Source organism: Amphibalanus amphitrite, unplaced genomic scaffold (genome assembly GCF_019059575.1).
Source record: "Amphibalanus amphitrite isolate SeventyFive unplaced genomic scaffold, NRLGWU_Aamphi_draft 000381F_arrow, whole genome shotgun sequence".
Lineage (NCBI taxonomy): Eukaryota > Metazoa > Arthropoda > Thecostraca > Balanomorpha > Balanidae > Amphibalanus > Amphibalanus amphitrite.
The window spans coordinates 117,026-136,857 of NW_024881875.1; the positions used below are offsets into that span (position 1 = coordinate 117,026).

The 19,832-nt window shown below is 54.5% G+C and overlaps 3 protein-coding genes and 1 non-coding gene across 10 annotated transcripts in view; 1 reads left to right on the forward strand and 3 right to left on the reverse strand.

The window, feature by feature from the left end:
- Positions 1 to 35: 35 nt before the first annotated feature.
- LOC122390085 (adenylate kinase-like) lies at positions 36 to 5,129 on the reverse strand. 6 transcript variants are annotated; one of them, XM_043382741.1, is made up of 6 exons: positions 4,822 to 5,129; positions 3,681 to 3,940; positions 3,142 to 3,428; positions 2,179 to 2,293; positions 1,482 to 1,593; positions 36 to 364 (listed from the first exon to the last, which is right to left on the reverse strand). In XM_043382741.1, the coding sequence occupies exons 2-5, from the start codon at positions 3,925 to 3,927 to the stop codon at positions 1,487 to 1,489; spliced, it is 756 nt and encodes a 251-aa protein (XP_043238676.1). In that variant the 5' UTR covers positions 3,928 to 3,940; positions 4,822 to 5,129; the 3' UTR covers positions 36 to 364; positions 1,482 to 1,486. The 6 variants fall into 6 exon arrangements, with proteins under 6 accessions (XP_043238676.1, XP_043238680.1, XP_043238677.1 ...); XM_043382745.1 differs by having other exon boundaries at positions 1,513 to 1,593; positions 4,822 to 4,891; XM_043382742.1 differs by having other exon boundaries at positions 4,573 to 4,826.
- A 199-nt stretch (positions 5,130 to 5,328) lies between these two features.
- On the forward strand, positions 5,329 to 9,268 carry LOC122390088 (lysM and putative peptidoglycan-binding domain-containing protein 4-like). Its single transcript, XM_043382750.1, has 3 exons — positions 5,329 to 5,686; positions 6,252 to 6,522; positions 6,771 to 9,268. The coding sequence occupies exons 1-3, from the start codon at positions 5,640 to 5,642 to the stop codon at positions 7,356 to 7,358; spliced, it is 906 nt and encodes a 301-aa protein (XP_043238685.1). The 5' UTR covers positions 5,329 to 5,639; the 3' UTR covers positions 7,359 to 9,268.
- Positions 9,269 to 9,443: 175 nt separating this feature from the next.
- The window catches only part of LOC122390087 (hemicentin-1-like), a 67,187-nt gene continuing 56,798 nt past the window's right edge, over positions 9,444 to 19,832 (reverse strand). Inside the window, exons 84-100 of one of the 2 annotated variants that reach the window (XM_043382749.1) lie at positions 19,466 to 19,557; positions 18,876 to 19,049; positions 18,123 to 18,261; positions 17,712 to 17,852; positions 17,308 to 17,437; positions 17,010 to 17,170; positions 16,408 to 16,524; positions 15,563 to 15,697; positions 14,593 to 14,712; positions 14,160 to 14,279; positions 13,588 to 13,719; positions 13,113 to 13,241; positions 12,714 to 12,833; positions 12,270 to 12,396; positions 11,436 to 11,615; positions 10,711 to 10,812; positions 9,444 to 9,943 (exon numbers count right to left, since the gene is read on the reverse strand). In XM_043382749.1, the coding sequence (XP_043238684.1) occupies positions 9,844 to 9,943; positions 10,711 to 10,812; positions 11,436 to 11,615; positions 12,270 to 12,396; positions 12,714 to 12,833; positions 13,113 to 13,241; positions 13,588 to 13,719; positions 14,160 to 14,279; positions 14,593 to 14,712; positions 15,563 to 15,697; positions 16,408 to 16,524; positions 17,010 to 17,170; positions 17,308 to 17,437; positions 17,712 to 17,852; positions 18,123 to 18,261; positions 18,876 to 19,049; positions 19,466 to 19,557 (2,219 nt within the window). In that variant the 3' untranslated portion in view covers positions 9,444 to 9,843. Of the gene's footprint in view, positions 9,944 to 10,710; positions 11,167 to 11,435; positions 11,616 to 12,269; positions 12,397 to 12,713; positions 12,834 to 13,112; positions 13,242 to 13,587; positions 13,720 to 14,159; positions 14,280 to 14,592; positions 14,713 to 15,562; positions 15,698 to 16,407; positions 16,525 to 17,009; positions 17,171 to 17,307; positions 17,438 to 17,711; positions 17,853 to 18,122; positions 18,262 to 18,875; positions 19,050 to 19,465; positions 19,558 to 19,832 lie in introns of both variants that reach the window. The other variant, XM_043382748.1, reaches the window with a different exon arrangement.
- On the reverse strand, positions 15,883 to 15,954 carry Trnat-ugu. The gene has a single exon. It is a non-coding gene; the product is annotated as a tRNA-Thr (tRNA).

The following is a 19,832-nucleotide window of genomic DNA, read 5'->3' on the forward strand; positions in this document are numbered from 1 at the left end:
TTTCCAGTCTCCCTTCTACAACTAGCCAAGAGAAGTGTTGTGCGATATTTGTATTCATGATTCCCATCTACTCCGCAGTCTCCCAGAAAATACTGTCGTTGTACTCAGCCAGCCCAATATAAAAGAACACAACCGAATAAGGCCAAACACATTGCGGCAGGTATCTCAGTCGTCTATTGCCCCGGACGCATTATGCTGCTGGTCGCAGTCGGCGCCGACCGCCAGTCGCCGGTCGCTGACCCCGGCCGGGTCAGGTCGGGTCACAGGGCCCCTCCGGCAGCGGGCAGGAGACGCTCCTTGGGAGCGGGAGCCGCCGGCGCCGCGGCCCTCACACAGCAGGCACGCTACAGACGAGCGGCGAACGCTGCAACGGAGACAGGGAGTCAGAGGGGCCGGGCAGAGCGCTACCGCACGGAACAAACAACAGATCATAACGTTACTGAATGGACAGAAAGGTAGGTTCAGAAACAACGGACGACGTTGTATCATTGTCGAAGTGGCGTTGAAAAGGCAAGAAAGACATCGCAATATATTATCATTACACGTCTGATATGAACTGTAAAATATACAGGGAAGCAGTAAATAGGTTAGTGGCAGGCTTGAAGAAGGCGGCCGTTGGCACTAGCGGGCAAAAGTAGATACATTTTACTAGCTTTCTCTGCTAGCGACTGCTATCACAAAAGCGAGCAAATAAAGCCGTATACATGGCTGGGGTTAATAATATGCTGGAAGCTGTCATTGCAGCACTCTACCGGGCTAGCCTAAGCAGTGAGCTCGTGAGCCAAGGACCAAATTACACTCGCGAGTGAGGACAAAACGTGACTGTCGACTCAAGAGTCAAGACGGTATAGGCAATACGTTAGTGCAGGGGTGGAATGGGGTAGGAGGCGTTAGCGACATAAACGAACTGATACCGGTTTAGAAGTGCTCCCAGAAATAATCAAAAATGGTTGGCAGAAACGCTGGTGACGAATACCTGATTTGACGTCCAATGTGCAGATTCAGAGGATGTAAATTCATTAAATTAAAGATACATATTATTATTTTAATTTGGTCCGAAAGGTTGTATAGCTGCGGAACCAGAAGCCTAAAAGCAGAGCTTGTTGCGTACAAATCTACAAGCGGACTACTTCACCCTGCCTAGCCGGCTAGGTGCGAGCTTAAATAGACATTACTCTACTGTAGCAGATAGCGATACGGTCCTCTCGGGTCTAAAGCGGCACAATCTCGACGTCACATTTTTTTCCCCGAATACATAATGATAGTTTACTGATGCTTTTGAGTTACCCCGAGGCTTGGAAGCAAATTAGTCGGCTATAAGTCAGCCTTGGCGATGGGTTTGTGACAATAAAGACGCTCGAGACACAACGAAAAGAGACCCTGGCAGCGTTACGAAGCTCGGCACTACTCTAATGACAGCTACCCAAGCTATCCACATGTCACATTACCCGGGAGAGAAGGGTCGCTGAACCACCATTTACCTCGGCTATACAAACATCACCAGGTCCTTACATTTCGCGCTGTCGAATATCTTTGTCAGATTGGCAAAGACCACGTCCGATTTCTGGGCGGCGTCCACAGAGGCAAGGATGCCTGAAATAGAGAAAACAGTGACAAAAATCTGCAGTGGATAGACTCAGGCATAGATAACATGACTCAGGGTTAGCAAACGGTCAGTTGTGGCTCCTACCCAAATAAATAATACAGCACATTGTGTCGAAGACCCAAGGGCGTAGAAATAGTGCAGTGATATTGATGGCAACAGCTAACGCCGGCATGTAGTTCCGAGCTGGGCTGGTGTATTATTCATTACATGACGGACATTCCTATAAGTTATAACACAATCCCATGCCCTCCATTCCCAGCACCTACATATCGATCCCTGCCCCCTCCTCTCCCCCCGCCCCCCAGCTACATTTGCTCGCCACGGGGCCTGTGACTGACAGTCGTACACCGACAGCTGCGTTCTAGCACCGATAGAGACCGACTGCCGCGCCGTGATCCGCTCCACATAATGCCACATGTGGAGATATGACAGCATTCCCAATCCCATTCCGCCCAAATCACCACCACTAAAGCTTTTCCCCGCCCGCTAGGATCGTCTGACCGTTCCAACGACACCGCCCTACCCTCTCCGCCCCAGCTTTTGAGGCCACCCCGACCGCCGGCCCTGCCCACCTCTGCCGCTGTAGTAGTCGCAGAGCGGCTTGGTCTGTTTGTGGTAGTAGTCGAGTCGCTTCTTCAACGACTCGGCGTTGTCATCAGAGCGTCGCATCAGCGGCTCGCCTGTGACCTGTCACGAGCGGACAGGAGTGTCAGTCAGAGGGTCGTGGGTCACTCGGGGCCGCAGCAGTCACGGTGGGAGTGACGGGGAGGGGATCGGGACACCGACAGAATGCTCTTGACGTTCTCGAAGATAACAGAAGATGACTGAAGAAGGAAGCTAACCAGCATAGCTATTCTAAATCATGACCAGATATGCCTTAGGACGAAAGTACCATTAAAACATCAAAACATAAAACCCGTATATCTGAAGTTCACCACGCATAGCGATAAAGTCCATGAATGGGCCGAGTAACTAAAATAAACACTGTCCGCGTGCGTCCGCCCTCAGGTGACAAGTCTCGCCCGGAACACCAGAGGTCAAAGGTCGGACGGCGATCGCCCCGTCAGCTCAGCGGGACCTCGGTAAGCCGAGCCGACCGCACACGGCGCCCGTACCCGACGCCCGTACCCGGCGTCAGGCCAGAGTCCGCCGATAACGAGAGACAATGACGGCAGCTCGCGGTAGCGGCGTATTACCGGAATTATCGGTATTGCCACAGCGCTCCCGTCACCCCGCAGACCAGATATGAACGAACTGCACCGTCAGCGTAGTCGGTAGCTGGGAGGCTGCGAAATACCGCTGAGAAAACATCATTTCAAAGGATGCATACAAATGATGTCAATTGTTTCCATTGCCGAAGTAAAACAAATTCACGAAAGAATTCGCGACATTTTTCCATGTTCCGTGTCATACTCGTATTTCCTTTACATTTGCTTTGAATGAATGAACCTCCCCCTTTGAATGAAGTTCCCTCGTCGAACGCCGAGACTATCTCCGCGGCCTCCCTCCAGCTGCTCCCCTGCGGCGGTACTCACGTCGTCCGTCATGGGGACGCGGGGCGGCGCGAACTCCTCGTGGTAGCTCCTGCCGGAGGCCCGGTGGATGAGCCGGCCAGTGATGCGGCGCACCAGCAGCGAGTCGTCGATGCGGAACTCGACCACCGAGTCGAGCGGCTTCTGGCGCGCCTCCAGCAGCTGGTCCAGCTTCTCGGCCTGCACCACCGTGCGCGGGAAGCCGTCCAGCAGGAAGCCGCGCGCGCACGGCGCCGAGTCGAGGTTGGAGTCGATCAGGGACACCACCAGCTCGTCACTCACCAGCTTGCCTGTGGACGGAGACGAGAGTACATGGTGGTTACTGGGGTTTGAGGGAGCTGCTGCGGTACAGCAGACGACATAGGTATTTTGATGAAATTTGGTGGTATCATACCACTGTATGGCATGCAGATTCACTGACAGTAGCATTTATGAACGCCAGCTACGCATCGACTGAAAGATCACCGATTCGGTCCGGTTGTGGAATACAGTAATGCCCCGACGATCTACCGCGGTAGTTTCGCCGTCGCCCACTGACTGACCGGCGTCCATGGTGGCCTTGAGCTCCTGTCCCAGTTTGGAGCCGGACGCCACCTCCTCCCGCAGCATGTCGCCCGTGGACAGGTGGCACACCCCGTAGCGCTCCTTGAGCAGCGGCGCCTGCGTGCCCTTGCCAGAGCCGGGCGGCCCGAGCAGGATGGCGCGGATGCCGGCCTGCGAGCGCTGTCCGCGCGCCGCGGCCGTCTCTGGGAGCACCTCGGGCGCGGGCTGCACGGCGGTCGGCGCCATCCTCGGCTAGTGGCTGCCGGGGGGTAGGGACACGATCGTCAGCCAGTGTGTGCATGGGGGGGAAGGGCGGGGGGATTGGGAGGCTGGACTGATCAGTTTGCATACATTACTGTACTAGAGGAAAGGATAAATGGATATTTCAATAATCCAGGTGACTGCAAGTGGAAAATCTCAACCAGTACCTAGCATGTTGGAATAGCATCAAGCAAAATTATTGCTCAATCAGATAGGAGAGGGGAGAGATGGTTGGGTGGGATAGGGTGGGTGGGAATGATGGTCCAGTATGTGTGCATCATATGCAGGGCTCATGCAACTAACATGCAGTGTGATAGCACCAATCGTTTTCAAAAAAGCGACCCAAAAATAATAATAGTAGGAAAATATTACCTAGGTACTCAAAAATTTATTGGAAAAAATGTAAGCTCCTACACCAAAGTTAATGTAAAAATATTGCCATCAGAGTAAAAAATAACATTGTGAAAACCTAGCTAACTACTTATGATTAAGCCAGAGCAAGTTATAAGCTAGGTACTAATCCAGTTCCGAGCTACGATGCCTGTTGCATTTATGCTCCAATTCGAACCAAACCATATCATTCCAAACTGCAACCATTCATGATACATGTCACATACTAGAGGTACCTACTATCACGAGTTTGACCAGTTCCACCGCACGTTGAAATTTTGCAAAAGGCTGTAAATCTGAATCCGAATGGCAGTTTCAACACCTCATCATAGGAATGTTATCCTTTGCAGCCTTCAAACTCGCAAATATTTTGGCTTTTGAATGATTCAAAGTGATAAAGAATAGAATGATACTTTTCCTCAGGAAAAAATCAATAAAAGCAGCAAAAACCATCGTAATTATTGGAAAACTCCTAACATGTGTCCTCACCTGTCAAAGACGAAAGTAAAGAGGGAGACTGAAATTTTGCCGGCTAAAGGGAAAATGTGTAGACATAGACGGCGATCGTGAGACATTCCATCGTTAAAGTTGATGACGAAGCTGCTTGGAAAATAAAATGACAAAAAAATAGAATATGTATATATATTTTGCTCAAATGTCTTTGTTTTTGTTATATGCTTCATTTTTAATCAAACAATAATACATAAATGACTATGACATGAGTTCAAATGAAATTAAGTTGTTCTAAATTTAGAAATATTTTAGACATACGTCATATTTTGGGTGAAACAAAAAGTGATTTGGTAGCTATTATAGAATTGCTTCGCTTCGTTTTCCTTCATCAACTGTGAATTCCCTTTCTTTACCGATTGCGTGACTGGGACGCCGGTGAAAACAGGGCGCCGGAGGGCATATTAGTCACGTGACATTTGGAACTTCTCCCCCTCCCGTGGCCCTTCTACATGCCAAATGTCACGTGTGAATTTCACGAACCTTGATCAAATCGCCCCAGGCGCCCTGTTTTCACCGTCGTCCCGTGACTGGCCCTGGCCTTGGCCTATTTCAATTTGCGCTCGCTTTATGGAGTTAATAGCGGAAAGTAGATCAGTTTTAGGCCAGGAAGTGTTTGTGTGGTCACCTTGGGGACTGGCTCATGCTTGATTTATTTGATATGCATTTTCCGAACAGAATTCACCGTTGCAGCTCAGGCCAATAATTGGTGTTAACAGTAAGGCTGATCTTTGTGAAGTAACAGGCCAAAACCATATGGGACCCCTGCATGGGATTTAATATTTTCTTGCTTAAAAATGTTCAAGAACAAATCTGGATATTCACGGCTTGGGTCTCCATTGAGGTATGTGCTGTGCCGAGGAATAGCTCAATGCTGTGTTACAGTGCCTGCCTACCAAATCCAAATTGAAATCCTGAATCAATTTAATAATCTGCATTTGTCCTAGTCTGAATCTGTTTCTCCTTGACTTTGAGTGACATTTATATTAACTTAACATTGGTAGCATTAGTGATGATATGTGCTTGAGAACTGTAGCCTTTTAGACCAGGAAACCATGTTAACGTGGGCCCAGAATGACCTCGCAGTCGGCGCGCCCCTAACCCCCAACAAACAAACAAACAACCATGTTAACATTTCCATCCATATTCCATACCTACCAAATGCGCAGATAGCTGCATTGTCTTGCCCCTGTTCCTGGTGCCGTTGTGAGTGCATTGTGGCAATTGTAACCCTCACTACCCCATCCTTTGACAATGCCAAATTTCTCTGTGAGCAACACCATAACCCATTAATCTTCCAAATCTTTCTGCAGATGGGGTCCGAGCACTGTGTACTGTGCTCTAACCCTCATCTCATTGCCATGCCCCATACAGTTTTGTAACCTCTGTTCCATCCAATCCACCGACAGGAGGTCTGAGTACTCTGCGTACAGCGCTGAGTCTACACGGGACTCCAACGGTCAGACGTTCCACTTCTCGTCGCTGCCGGTCGACACGGCCGATGACGAGCTGGTGGAGGACACGCAGTTCGAGCTGCGCTCGCGGGCCAGCGGCGCGGCGCTCTCCTCGATGGCGGCGCCGGCGGCCTCGGCGACCGGCAGCGAGCGGACGCAGTACGTCACACACGACGTCTCCGACCGGGACACACTGCAGACCATCTCGCTGCGGTACAGCGTGCCGGTGAGTGGCGGAAGGCGAGCAGGCAGGGGGTGAGCTTCGGGGGAAGGTACTAAGGGGGTAGAAATGGAGAGGGGTGCTTGTTGCTGTATTCCATGAACAATTCATTGTCAGTCAGCCAGTGGCTCATGGCTTGTTCCATCCGTTCGGTCGGTTTGCTCGCCGCCCCTACTGTGTAAGATGTTCCTCAGTGCAATCATTGATCGAGTTTTCTCTCCCCGATTAGCCCTGACCGAGCTGCCGTCCCCCAGATCGCGGAGCTGAAGCGGGCCAACCAGCTGTACTCTGAGAAGGAGCTGTGCGCGCGCCGCTTCATCAAGATCCCGGTGTTGCCGAACTCTGTGCTGACGGAGGGTCCGCCCACCGAGCAGCTGGTGTGTCTGGAGCCGGCGGACAGCGGCGGCGGCGGCGGCCCGGAGACGTCCGGCCGGCTGTCGCCCGGCTCGGCCGACAGCCGCGGCTCGGCGGCCAGCACCGAGGTGCGCCCGTTCGGAGACGGCGTCCGCGAGGGACACAAGCTGCTCAAGAACGTGGACCGCGAGCTGACGGCCGTGCGCGCCAAGGCGGACGAGCTGCGCGCCGACGGCGTGCTGACGGGCGGCCCGCTGGCGGCCGACGTCGGCGCCGGCTCGGCCTGGGTGGCCGGCGCGCCGCGCCAGGGCGGCGTGTGCTCGTGCTCGGGCGCCGACTGCGGCGTCCACTGGCTGTGCCTGCTGGCGCTGGCGCTGCTCGTGCTGGTCGTGGTGCCCGTGTGGTACATCGTCCGGGAGTACGAGACGGACAATCTGGGGCACCACCACCACGAGCGGACCACGGCCGCCAGCGCCACCGGATTGTGAGACGGCTGACACCGCGCGGTGGCGGCGCTCCGGCCTCCGCCGGGACTGGGTCTGTCTGGAGCGCAGCCAGAGGTGAGTTGGAGCTCCATGGTGAGGAGACCAGACCTGGGCTCTGACACTGGGCATTCGCCGGTCGGCTGAGGAGCGATCCGAGCCGCCCCTCCCTGCTCATAGTAGTTTGGTGGTAGCGCGGGGCTCAGAGGGACAGACGGGCGGCTAGTGGCGTACGAGCGTCGTTGCACGGCTCTAGTCAACGACCTTAAATGTGACAATGGGAACGAATGCGGCCAAAAAGCACTTGTGACTGACGACAAGTGCTTTAATTTGATAAAAATCTATATAAACACGGTGAAGGGCGCATGCTATGCGCTTTGTTCTCTGGAACGGGTCGGGTGTAATGTTAGGTATGCATTTCGTGGTACTTATCAACCCGCTTTTCTTTCACATCACTATGTCATTTTCTTCGCCATCGGACAGGGTTTAATAGCTTACTTCGAGACTGTCAAAGAGGTTTACATTTCTGTCCTTTTCGAGCCGGTGTGCAGCTGCATTCCAAAGGCAGGTCACAGTGATATGCGACGTTTATTAATTTGGTCCTATAATTACACCCCTTTTCATATAAGACCATGACCCATGTTTGGCCGTACCCTTGCCACCCCACCCCCCACCCCTTAGCGAACATTGCGCCCCCTCCCCCAGCCAACATTGCGCCCCGCCCTCCCGTGTCCCTGGGGACCACGTCACCCCACAGCGCCACTTGCTGAATGTGTCACTAGTGCAATGTAGACTACAGACGCAGTTAGGCTAGTAACTGAGTTTATTCCCGAACTCGACTACAGAGAGGCTGTCTTCCATGCGCGCCGTTCATACCTATTTTTGTACACCGGTGCGCAGCGACTCACACCATGACTCGCGACTCATGAACCAAGACTCGTGAGTCGCGTCATCGCCCCTGTTAGGACCAATATGGTCGGTTTCCCGGGAGTTCTGTGTAGCAAGGCACGTGCCAGGTAGTCCACATGTGTCCACCTAGAGACGAATGTTAACGACTTCGTGCACACCTGTGCGAGGCCGTGTGGTATTCAATGGTCGACAACAAAGACGTAGGAGCCTGATAGTGGAGTCTGGTAGGATGTGAAAAATGCAGAGGAATAATTATCCACGTTGAACTGTTTAGCCGATGTTCGGGTGATATATTTTGGAATTTCAGCTGTGGCAGATGCTGATGTGTGTTTGCGCGAATGAAGTGTCCGATTCTGTTTTGGAGAGGGAGTGTTGCGGATACTAGCGGCGTTGTTCAAGACATTACGACTTTCACGTGCTTCAATAGGGTGCTTTAATTAGAATCTTTCTTCTTTTCTTGTTACTGCTTTACTGACCCTTCATTTCAATTTTGTGGAACATGTGTCACACCGACTTATTATTGCCGCCTTGTTTGTCGCGCTCTGTCCGTGTGTGATAGGTGGTGGACCCGTGGGTATCGCTGGGTTTCAGTGATGCTGTTTGTCACATAATCAGTTGTCACGAAACGCAGCCTGTGTAGCGTGTCGGATACTGTCTTTCCGTTTTCTGCGCGGAATCCGCCACGTCTGCTCAGTTCTGTCGCGGGGCCGCGGTATGATTATTGATGGGCAGTTTTATGCTCTCTGTCGTCGTGTGGGTGCCGTGCCAAGATGTGCTCGTGAGGCGGCTGTTGTCCGGGTGCCGGGTGTCCGCGGGGAGGTGCCGTGTGTCGGTCGCTCAGTCGGCGGCCCTGCAGAGCCGCCGGTTTGTCGATGCCTCGAACACGTGATCTGACCGTCCCACTCTGTGGCCCAGTGAGAGCCACTGCACCCCGACTGATATTGCTCCGTGCAATACCGGGGGCCCCAGAGGAGTTACATGGTGAATACATATCTCTATTAACGTTACCGGAGGCGTTTGTGTGCGTGGGAGTTTTGGAACGTTGGAGAGGAGGAACTCCATTCGTCCTGACCTGCTGTGCTGATGATCCGCTTAGAACCAGAAAACGTCGCTTTGGCTCGTCTCGCCTTCCGTGATTCCGGATATTCATGACTACCGGACAAGAATCAATAAAGACGTGGAAAACTTTACAAATATATAATGCAATGACATCAAATATGAGTAGCTTTTAGCTAACAAACGTATGAAGAGAACAGTTTCAGCGAAAACCACGTCACAGAAGCTGCTATGCTTGCTCGATCGATAAACCCCACTTAAATAAGTACTCGTCAAAAGACAAGAGAAGACATCCGAATATCCACATATTCAGATCCCATTGACCACGAGGTGGCAGCACATTTCACAATCACCTTACACGTCTAAAAACTCTAAAAGGCACTTAGATAAGCTCGAAGCGCGTTTTGGCACATCGTTCCCGCCGAGTATCCCTCGGTGGTGTATCTCCCGACTCGAGGTCCGGGCTGCGGCGGGCTCCCACAGCAGAGCCGTCTGGCGCGGCCCCGTCAGGGCGGCTCCCAGTCCCTCAGTACGGGTACATGGAGACGGCCACAGATACCACGAACTTGGACGTCTCCTGCCAGCCGCGCACCTCCTGACTGTAGGTGAAACCGTCGATCTCCAGCCTGAAACGCAGACCGGCGTCAGTGCGCGGCGGCGGGACGCGTCGCCGGCTACGGTGCTGCGCTACACCTCTCAGAAAGATGCACTGTGGTTAGTCACAAGGCCACAGTATCAACTCCACCGTCTACGTATGTGAGTAGGGCAACTTGCAAAACGACAAACGACATGTAATCCAAGGGCAACTTGCAAAACGACGAAAACACGTAATCAACATTCACAGATATATGTACAGGCATGCCTTCTGATCGTCTTCTGCTAGTCTACTACACCACAACATGACATGCCAAACAGAAAACAACACGCAGCGTGCACAGACGAAACCACACATAAGGGTAACGCACAAAACCGCTGACCTTCCGCGTCGACCAATACTCAGGTGCATACCATGCCATCCCCATCGTTCCCTCGGCTGAGCTCGCGCACACCAATCAGAACCCATTGATCCAACCGAGCCCGTCGTTCAGCTAATCCCGAGTCCAGAATCTCCAATCCGGCGTTCACCTGACCTGCTGATCTGCGATGGCTTTCTTTTCCAGTGAGCCAACTGGAGGTTGAGATTGGGTCTTTCTTATTCGCCTATCCGCCCGTCTTTCTTACCTTTCTATGTCTCACTTTCACCGGCTCATTGTCCCATCTCTGTCTTACCTGTACTCTGTGTCTCACTCGCCTCGATGTCTCATTATCGCCTTCTGCTCAGCCCGTCTGTGTCTCCCCTGCCTCCCTTCCAATGTTTCACTCTCACCTGCCTCTCGCCCCGTCCCTATCTTACCTGTACTCGGCTCCGGCCGGCAGCGGCCGGGTTGTGTACAGCACCCCTCTGCCGTTTTTCCGGCGCACCCCGAACGGCGCCCCTCCCGAGCGCTGCGCCAGCCTGTCGGACCACGGCCGCGCAGTTAACGGAGAGCGCGACCACGGCTGCCCTTCCACGGGCAGAGCTGGGGCCGTGAGCTCAGCCGAGCGCCGAGGGCCCGGTCTATAGAGGGGCGTGGTGCGCCCGGCCGGCCGAGGACGGTGCGGGGGCGCGGTCAGTCCACCGGCAGCGGGAGGCGCCGCGACGGGGCGGAACAGGGGCAGGGTGAGTGCTGCCGGCGCCGGGTGGTACAGAGACGCGGCGGGCCCGCCGGCCGGGCCGGACCAGTAGAGGGGCGCAGTGAGGACGGCTGCCCGCCTCCGCCGCCGTACAGGCACCAGGTACACGGAGAGACGTGGGCACAGGCGGGGAGCGCTGCGGTCCAGATGGCGGGTGGGGCGGTAACCGGGGCCAGGGGGACGACGGGGGGTCCATACAACACACCAAGAACCGTACAATGGCTACATTTGAGAAAGTCAGAAAAGGTTTAACTTGAGCTTCAAACTGAGGTCGTTAAACATGTCAAGCTCTTCAGCAATTACACCGAGCATCTGGCAAACTAAGGATTTCACTGAAAACAATCACCAATCAGGCACATATGAAATCCCACCCCTCACTATCCCTCGGTACGTCATCATTGTTACCTGAAGAAGGTCCTCTGGACGTGCCGTCCGGGGTTGGTGAGGTCGCTGACGCGCAGTTCGACCACGTCCTGTCCGGCGCCGACGCCGGCCGGCAGCGCCAGCAGCTTGTGGGACAGTGAGCCTGAGTACCAGGTGCCCGGGATACACTCGGAGCGCTGCCGGCACCGCTTCAGGCACAGGCTGACAGGGAGGGGGGGGGAGGCGGGGTTAGCGAGGGAGAAGGCGGTGGAGAGAAATCTGAACAGAACAGAGCATGACAGGGAAATCGCCATTAGGTGCTCTTCGACACAAAACAGCTCTTGAGGGGAAGTACCACCGTGGCACCAATTTCGAGATTTTATTTGACTTCGTCCTTGGGAAGCCCACGGGCCACAACGCTACCCTTCGGTCCGGTCATAAGACCTGCTGTGCCCGACTGACCTGCTGTACACCCCACTGACCTGGTGCCCGGCCCACTGACCTGATGTAAGGCCCACTGACCTGGTGTCGTGCCCACTAACCTGGTGTACGGCCCACTGACCTGGTGCCGGGGTCACTGACCTGGTGTCGGGCCCACTGACCTGGTGTACGGCCCACTGACCTGGTGCCGGGGTCACTGACCTGGTGTCGGGCCCACTGACCTGCTTTACGGCCCACTGACCTGGTGTGGTGCCCACTGCCCACTGACCTGATGTATGGCCCGCTGACCTGCTGTACGGCCCGCTGACCTGCTGTACGGCCCACTGACCTGGTGTGGTGCCCACTGCCCACTGACCTGATGTATGGCCCGCTGACCTGCTGTACGGCCCGCTGACCTGCTGTACGGCCCGCTGACCTGCTGTACGGCCCACTGACCTGGTGCCCGGGTCTCGCACGTAGCCGGCCGGACAGCTGACGTCGGCGCAGCTGTAGGAGCCCCGCTTGTTGAAGCACGTGTGGTCGGCGGCACACGTCACGCCGTTCTCCGAACACTCGTCGATGTCTGCCGCAGTAACGGCGGAATGTGAAAAAGGTGCAGGAATGACGTCGGGACGATCGGGCAGGGCGCAGAGTAAACGGTCCACCAGCTAATGACTGTCACACAATCAGTTGGGTTTGATAATTAGCCATCAAACTCACACTCGATTACTGTGCAGGATTGTCAACATTAAAAGCTAAGAAACCCCACCCACTTCCAAAAAATGATAGACAGTGGGGTGGGGTGGGGTGTGGGGGGCTCATGGAGGCGATGAAGTTTATTGTGCAAATTGACATCCTCGGCTGGCCCCGTTTCGAGCGTGCCCTCCCGTCACCACTGACCGTCACAGGTGCGTTTGTTGGGGTTGAGCCGGTAGCCGGACGGACAGGAGCAGATGAACCCGCCGTCCAGATTGGTACAGTTGTGCTGGCACGTGCCCGCTATGTCACACTCGTTTATATCTGTGACATAGACAGGAAGGTCAAAGGAAGTCAACAGCATATTATTTTGTACACCCTAAATCAGTGCTACCAACTGATCAACGATCCACCTTGCTCAACATAATCCACTTACAACAAAGCCATTACAGGCGGGCCGATAGTCTGAGTCAGAGGTCGGCCGGTCAGACGAGTCTTACCACCCGGTCAGACGAGTCTTACCACCCGGTCAGACGAGTCTTACCACCCGGTCAGACGAGTCTTACCACCCGTCTGACTCTGGCAGTCGGGCGAATAACCGACCTGTGCAGGGGAATCCGGGTCCGTCCGAGCGGAAACCGGGCGGACAGATGCACCGGTAGGAGCCCTGCAGGTTGCGACACTCCTGGGTGAAGTGACACCGGTCGATCATCTTGGCGCACTCGTCAATGTCTGACGGTCAGAGAGGGCAACCAGTGAGAGCGGCCGCAGGTGATAGGAAGGGGATGGGAAGACGCAGCTGACTACGAACAGGAAGTAATGTTAACATGAACAGTAATTCAGTAGCATCTTCAGACCGTGAGCACGCGTGCATGTGCCCACCGTATCGATGGCCAGCATTGGCAACGTCGGTACCGGAACGCCGAAGTCCGTCATTAATGATGGTATTTAATTGGGACGGGACACCAAAACACGTTCTCAGGATGGATAAAAGACATAACCATATCACTGTCGCAGGATGACGCAAACTTATATCGAATATCACTCAAGTGATTAGTGAGCCCAGCCGTTCACTAACCGACACATTCGCCGGTGCCGGTCAGCTTGAAGCCGCGCTGGCAGGGCCGCACGCACTTGAACGAGCCGACTGTGTTGACGCACTGTTCGTCGTAGTGGCAGTTGTGCATCTTGGCCGCGCACTCGTCAATGTCTGCGCACACAGGAAAGGAGGACGGGGAATGTTCAAAGGGTGACAATAACCGTCACTGGGTGTTAGTACGAGTAGCATGCTTTGAACCGGATCAACATGTCCAATTGAGCAAGTGGACAAAGTGCAAGCCAATTGTTCGCAATTAACAAAAACACATCAGATGAGACATGTCCTCTCAGAAGACGGAACCTTTACAAGAATCAATCAAGGTTGTTTGGGCTCTGGAAGAGGACGTCGAGGTCTATGTTGTAGCCCATTTCTTTTTTTGAGTCACGCGTTTTTCTACATCAGTTTGATTTCTCTTGGGTCAGTCTTGTCTGTCTGCCCGATGTTTGTCGGGCAGACAGACGGGTTCTGTTTGTTTACAGCTCTATTCGATTTGTGTTCTTGTCCAAGCTCAGCCGATCACTGCCCGCTGCTCGCTCCCGCTCGCCACTGACCGGTGCACTTTCCGTTGGGCAGCAGCCGCAGCCCCGGCGGACACGTGCACCGATAGCTGCCCGGGACGTTGATACACGAGTGACTGCACGCGCCCAACATCTGGTTACACTCGTCAATATCTGCAACAGACGGAGGGAGTAGGCTTTCGTAGACCACCTCATTAGCGGGAGGGGGGGGGGGGGGGGGGAGGAACGAAAATTGGTTCCCGTGAAATGCTACAATCTGGCAATGTGAGACACTCACCATCCCTTCATGACAAGAAAGACGTCTCAAGGGATGTTTCTTTGGAGATACTCCAGACAGTTTTTTTTGTTTGTTTAAAGTTCAGGCCAAAATGGAGGAAACTGAGAGTCTGACGAGGTAATTATATTTTCACAACTAAAACGAGGGCCGAAGTTCTCTCCCGGAGTCCCGGCCGACGCCGTCCCGTACCGACGCATCGTCCGCCGTCGACCAGCTGGTAGCCCTGGTAGCAGTCGCAGCTGAAGTTGCCGCGAGTGTTGTGGCACAGCTGCTCACAGGGAGAGGGCGAGCTACGGCACTCGTCAATGTCTGCGGTAAAACAGGGACCAGTTAACAAGGACAAATGGCTGCGGCAGCACATGGATACACAGCTGCTCACAGGGCGACGGCGCGCTGCGGCACTCATCAATGTCTGCGGTAAAACAGGGACCAGTTAACAAGGACAAATGGCTGCGGCAGCACATGGATACACAGCTGCTCACAGGGCGACGGCGCGCTGCGGCACTCATCAATGTCTGCGGTAAAACAGGGACCAGTTAACAAGGACAAATGGCTGCGGCAGCACATGGATACACAGTTGCTCACAGGGCGACGGCGCGCTGCGGCACTCATCAATGTCTGCGGTAAAACAGGGACCAGTTAACAAGGACCAATGGCTGCGGCAGCACATGGATACACAGCTGCTCACAGGGCGACGGCGCGCTGCGGCACTCATCAATGTCTGCGGTAAAACAGGGACCAGTTAACAAGGACCAATGGCTGCGGCAGGACCGGACACACAGCTGCTCACTCGTCGAGCTGCGGCATTCGTCTACGGGACCCGTTATAAGAATCGAGGTATCTCTCTCAGGTCTAACGGTAACCATGCATCCTGCATTCAGCATTCATTAATTCATCCAGCCATTCATTCATAGCTCATTCATTCATTCATTCATTCATTCATTCATTCATTCATTCATCAATCATTGACTCAATGATTGATTCATCACTTATTCCTTTCATTCATTCATTCATTCATTCATTCATTCATTCATTCATTCATTCATTCATTCACTCATTCATTCATTCATTCATTCACTTGGTGCTGATGGACCATTCATTCACCCCAGCCGCTCCCCTATTCCCCAGGCGCCTGCTCCCGCCGCCCACCGTTACTAACCGAAGCATCCGGCGGCGCCGGGCACCTGGCGCAGGCCCGGGCCGCAGCTCTCCACACACCGGTAGCTGCCGGGCGTGTTCTCACACTGCGTGTCAGCAGGACACTGAGCCATGCCCCACGCGCACTCGTCCACGTCTGTGGGAGAGCATAGAGACGCGGGATGGTTAGAGTAAATACATTTCAATTTAACGTGACACAGTAGCATCGAATGGCTGCGGGGAAGAGCAAGCCGTAGTCCGCCACTGATGGGACCGTGTATCAATGAATGATCTAAGGTCATTTATTTTACGAAAAACGGGATGCCCCGCGCCTCACGGACCAGCCCCCTGGGAGGATCGAACTCCCGACCCCTGGTTTACAAGACCAGTGCTCTGCCACTGAGCTAAGGAGGCGCACGCTCTCCACCCGGAAATGAACGATGCAAATGTAATAGATCCACTGCCATGGTCATGCCAGCGAAATAATTTTCACATACCCCTACTTACAACACAAATATGATTATTTACGAAATCCCATCTACGACAGCAACTCTTGACGATCAGCAGGATTACGGGATTATCAGGCAACAGTCCTCGATAATTTGATCCGTCCTAATAGGTGTCGCTAGCATCACACAAAGAAGCTATACAGATGTCGCGCAGGTCGACGACGGCCATCCATCCCGTCAGAAAGCTACTAACTCGGATCATCCAGCAAATCGTGGGAGTTACTGGGTCAACCACATTCACCCCCCCCCCAAAAAAAAATCGTTCTCCACCTCTCTTTACAATAGCACTAGCTCATTCAAATCGGAGACAATACCGGCCGCTCCCCACGCGGTCCCCACCCGTGACCTGAGCGCTGACCTGCGCAGGTGCGTCGGTCGTGCCGGACCGTAAAGCCGGGCGGACACTCGCACCGGAAGCTGGAGACGATGTTGACGCACTGGTGTGAGCACGGAGAGTCGGCGCACTCGTCCACGTCTGGGGGAGAGGAGTGTGATGAAGTGGTCAGCGCAGATGGAATGGTAAACACCATGACTCATAATCACGGGTGGAGAATTGTGCTGGACTGGGGGTGCTCGAGCTCTTCCAATTTCACGCCGGCTTGGCTTTGGAGCCGCGGCCGGGCGGCGCGGGTCAAGGTCACCGCTAGGCGGCGGCGGATTTGCTGCGCCCGAGCACCCCCAGCTGGTCACAATTCTCCACCTAGTTATGCTCATAATCATTCAGGATTAGACGATGAAGGGTGTGGTATATCAATACCGGAACGAAGTATTTCTTGAACAGTTAGGATTTATTAGTTAAAGGTTATAGAAACCAGGTACCCTCTGAAATAATGCAAAACGACTCGCTGCATAGCATAAAACGGAAAGTATCACGATCACAAACACCCACGACACGAGTTGGTTTAACCGGTCCAAATTGTCCAAATGGTTCACCCACCGACGCCCTCTCCTACAACTGACCCTGGCAGAAGGTGACGTTTCTGGGTCGGACCTCGAGGAAGCCCTCGGGGCACTGGTCGCCGCCGGGCGCCGACAGTGACGTCACACGGAACGTCACGCGGTTCTCGGTGACGTCATGGTGCAGGTCGGAGCTCTCGATGTCGAGACTCTGCACCAGCGTTCTGTCATTGAGGAGACGACGGGTTAGGGTCAGCTGATGTTATAAACGAAGTCTTTATACAATTTGCTTTATTTATAACAATTAATTGGTCAATTATGTTAGCATCGCCTGTGTGTTAGAGCTCCCTGACGGTCTTACTTCATCTGTCCGCGTGCTCCATCATAGGTGACTGTCTCGTTGACGACAAACGGCACCAGTCCGGCGCCGGCCTGGTAGTACTGGGTCGAGTGCGCGTGCAGGTCACCCTCGCCGGTCTGCACGAGGTCACCTGTAGACGGGACGGACGGGGACTGCGTGAACTGACCGCTGATAACACATAGGATCTCCGACGATACACGGAGCCAGTCAGCCTTTCTATTTAAAACAGTGATCACGTGAGCGAACGCAACAAGAAAACCAAGAATGGATAATCCTTGCAACCATTATGGGATCCAGTTTTTTTCGTATCCTCCCAACAGGTCCCGGTGTCATGACCTGGACCGTTGAGGAAAGCCACGGCACCGTCTCCTGCCTGTCCTCCCAAACTCAGCGATAGCACTGACCTCTGAAGTGCGCCGGCTCGACGCTGGCGCCCGGGGCCATCCGCGGCGTCTCGGGCAGCTGACCCTTGATCTCGGTGTCATATGTCAGCTGGCCCTTGTTGTCGATGCCCAGGCCGATGTGTGTGATGCTCAGCTTCTCACCTGCCGAACAGTCGAGGACGGAGCAGTGGGGTGATAATTCACCTGTAATTGGTGCATTGAAAACGCAGTGACTGCTCGACCGTAGCCTTGTAAAACACTTTCCCCTTCTTGTATAATGTATATTCCAAAGACTATCATAAAAATCGAATAAGGTGAATAAATGGTAACATTCCATTTCCTAACTACTTGCTAGCCACCAAAACTCTGCCCGCCCGGCGCATCCCTCGTGGTCTCCTCTATCAGCCACCTTCTAAATCTATCGCGTCTCACCGGTGGGGAACATGACGTCGCTCTGTTTCCTGAACATGCCCGCCGACAGGTCCAGACCGTTGTTGGCGCCGTCAGACCGCTGAGCCGCCAGCCACGGGACGGGTGTGAGCAGCGGCAGTAGAGGCACCAGGCCCGGGGTCTGACGGCGGAGAGACGGGAGGTCAGTGGGAGGAGACGGGTCACCGGGGGGCGGGGTGAGCAGCGGCAACAGAGGCACCAGGCCCGGGGTCTGGCGGAGAGAGGGGAGGTCAGTGAGAGGGGACGGACCACCCGCCAGGGAACAGGGGTGAGCAGCGGCAGCAGCGGCACGAGACCTGGAGTCTGACGGCGGAGAGACAGCCGGTCAGTGGGAGGGGACGGGCCACCGGGGGACGGGGGTGAGCAGCGGCAGCAGCGGGACCAGACCCGGGGTCTGACGGAGGAGAGACAGAAGGTCAGTGGGAGGGAGACGGCCAGCCAGGGAACGGGCGTAAACAGCGGCAGCAGCACCAGATACGGTGGACCGGGAGACGGTAGAAATAAATGAAATAGTCGCATACCATCGCACCTCGCAGCATCACTAAAAAACATGAGATCTTCGAGAATAACTCGGAGATATGAACCATATCAAGGAAACAAACCTTTATTTTAGAGATGCTACGTGAATTTCATAAGTCGTCTAAGCCAAGTCATAAATCATAAGCCGAATAAAACGATGCCACTCAGTCCCGAATCCCGCCTCCCCACCGCTCCCACCCAGCACGGCCCACTCACCAGTTTACCGTTGACGCCGGTGATGAGACTCTCCAGCTCGCCCCGCTCCAGGTCCCCCACCACCACCGTGTTCACCCGTCCGTCGCCGATCGGTGTGGAGTTCACCTCGCCCATCACCGTACCCACAGCCGAGCGGAGGGGCACCGCGCACTCGGGCAGCACACAGGGCATAGGCTGGGGAGGAGGAACAGAGCGGGTCATACACCACAGCCGAGCGGAGGGGTACCGCGCAGTCGGGCAGCACGCAGGGCAAAGGCTGGGGAGACAGAAAACAGAGCGGATCATAGTAACACCACAGCCGAGCGGAGGGGCACCGCGCACTCGGGCAGCACACAGGGCATAGGCTGGGGAGGAGGAACAGAGCGGGTCATACACCACAGCCGAGCGGTGGGGTACCGCGCACTCGGGCAGTACGCAGGGCATAGGCTGGGGAGACGTCAGGGCAGAGGTGTCATGACCAAATCTCAGTCGCATATACGAAAGAAACGTTGTTAAAACAACATTTTTACTTCATCGGCAGCATTTAGACGTAAAAATCGCAGCACGTACCCAATAAGCTCGACTGAGTGCAAGTTCTCCAGGCCACATACCTGCCGGCACGGTGTGAACTTGTCGCAGTCCCTGTACCTGAAGCGCACTCCAGTGCCGCATGTCACCGAGCAGTCGCTCCAGTCTCCCCAGCCTGAGGACAGGGACGGGGTAGAACGGTCACAGAGTGGTGGTGGTGACCCGGCTGGTTACCGCACGCCACCGAGCGGCGAGCAGTCGCTCCACTCACCCCAGCCTGGGGATGGGATCGGACAGTTACTGAAGGGACAGCTACCCCACATCACTGAACAGTCACTCGTCTTCCTAGCCTAGGGACGGGGTCGCATGGTTAAAGAAGGTTGAAGGTCCGTGTCCAATGATCATTGGTAATTCAGCTCCGCTGCAGGCTATCCGCTTTCTCTTTCCTCT

What these genes read in the sequence shown, in the direction of transcription:
- LOC122390085 (XM_043382741.1), bottom strand. Translation starts at nt 3,927, where the DNA reads ATGGCGCCGACCGCCGTGCAGCCCGCGCCCGAGGTGCTCCCAGAGACG. An exon ending in CAAGGCCACCATGGACGCCG is followed by an intron (nt 3,429 to 3,680) that starts GTCAGTCAGTGG and finishes CTCCGTCCACAG; the next exon opens with GCAAGCTGGTGAGTGACGAG. An exon ending in CGACTACTACAGCGGCAGAG is followed by an intron (nt 1,594 to 2,178) that starts GTGGGCAGGGCC and finishes TCTCTATTTCAG; the next exon opens with GCATCCTTGCCTCTGTGGAC.
- LOC122390088 (XM_043382750.1), top strand. Translation starts at nt 5,640, where the DNA reads ATGTTCAAGAACAAATCTGGATATTCACGGCTTGGGTCTCCATTGAG. An exon ending in CGGCTTGGGTCTCCATTGAG is followed by an intron (nt 5,687 to 6,251) that starts GTATGTGCTGTG and finishes ATCCACCGACAG; the next exon opens with GAGGTCTGAGTACTCTGCGT. An exon ending in CGCTGCGGTACAGCGTGCCG is followed by an intron (nt 6,523 to 6,770) that starts GTGAGTGGCGGA and finishes GCCGTCCCCCAG; the next exon opens with ATCGCGGAGCTGAAGCGGGC.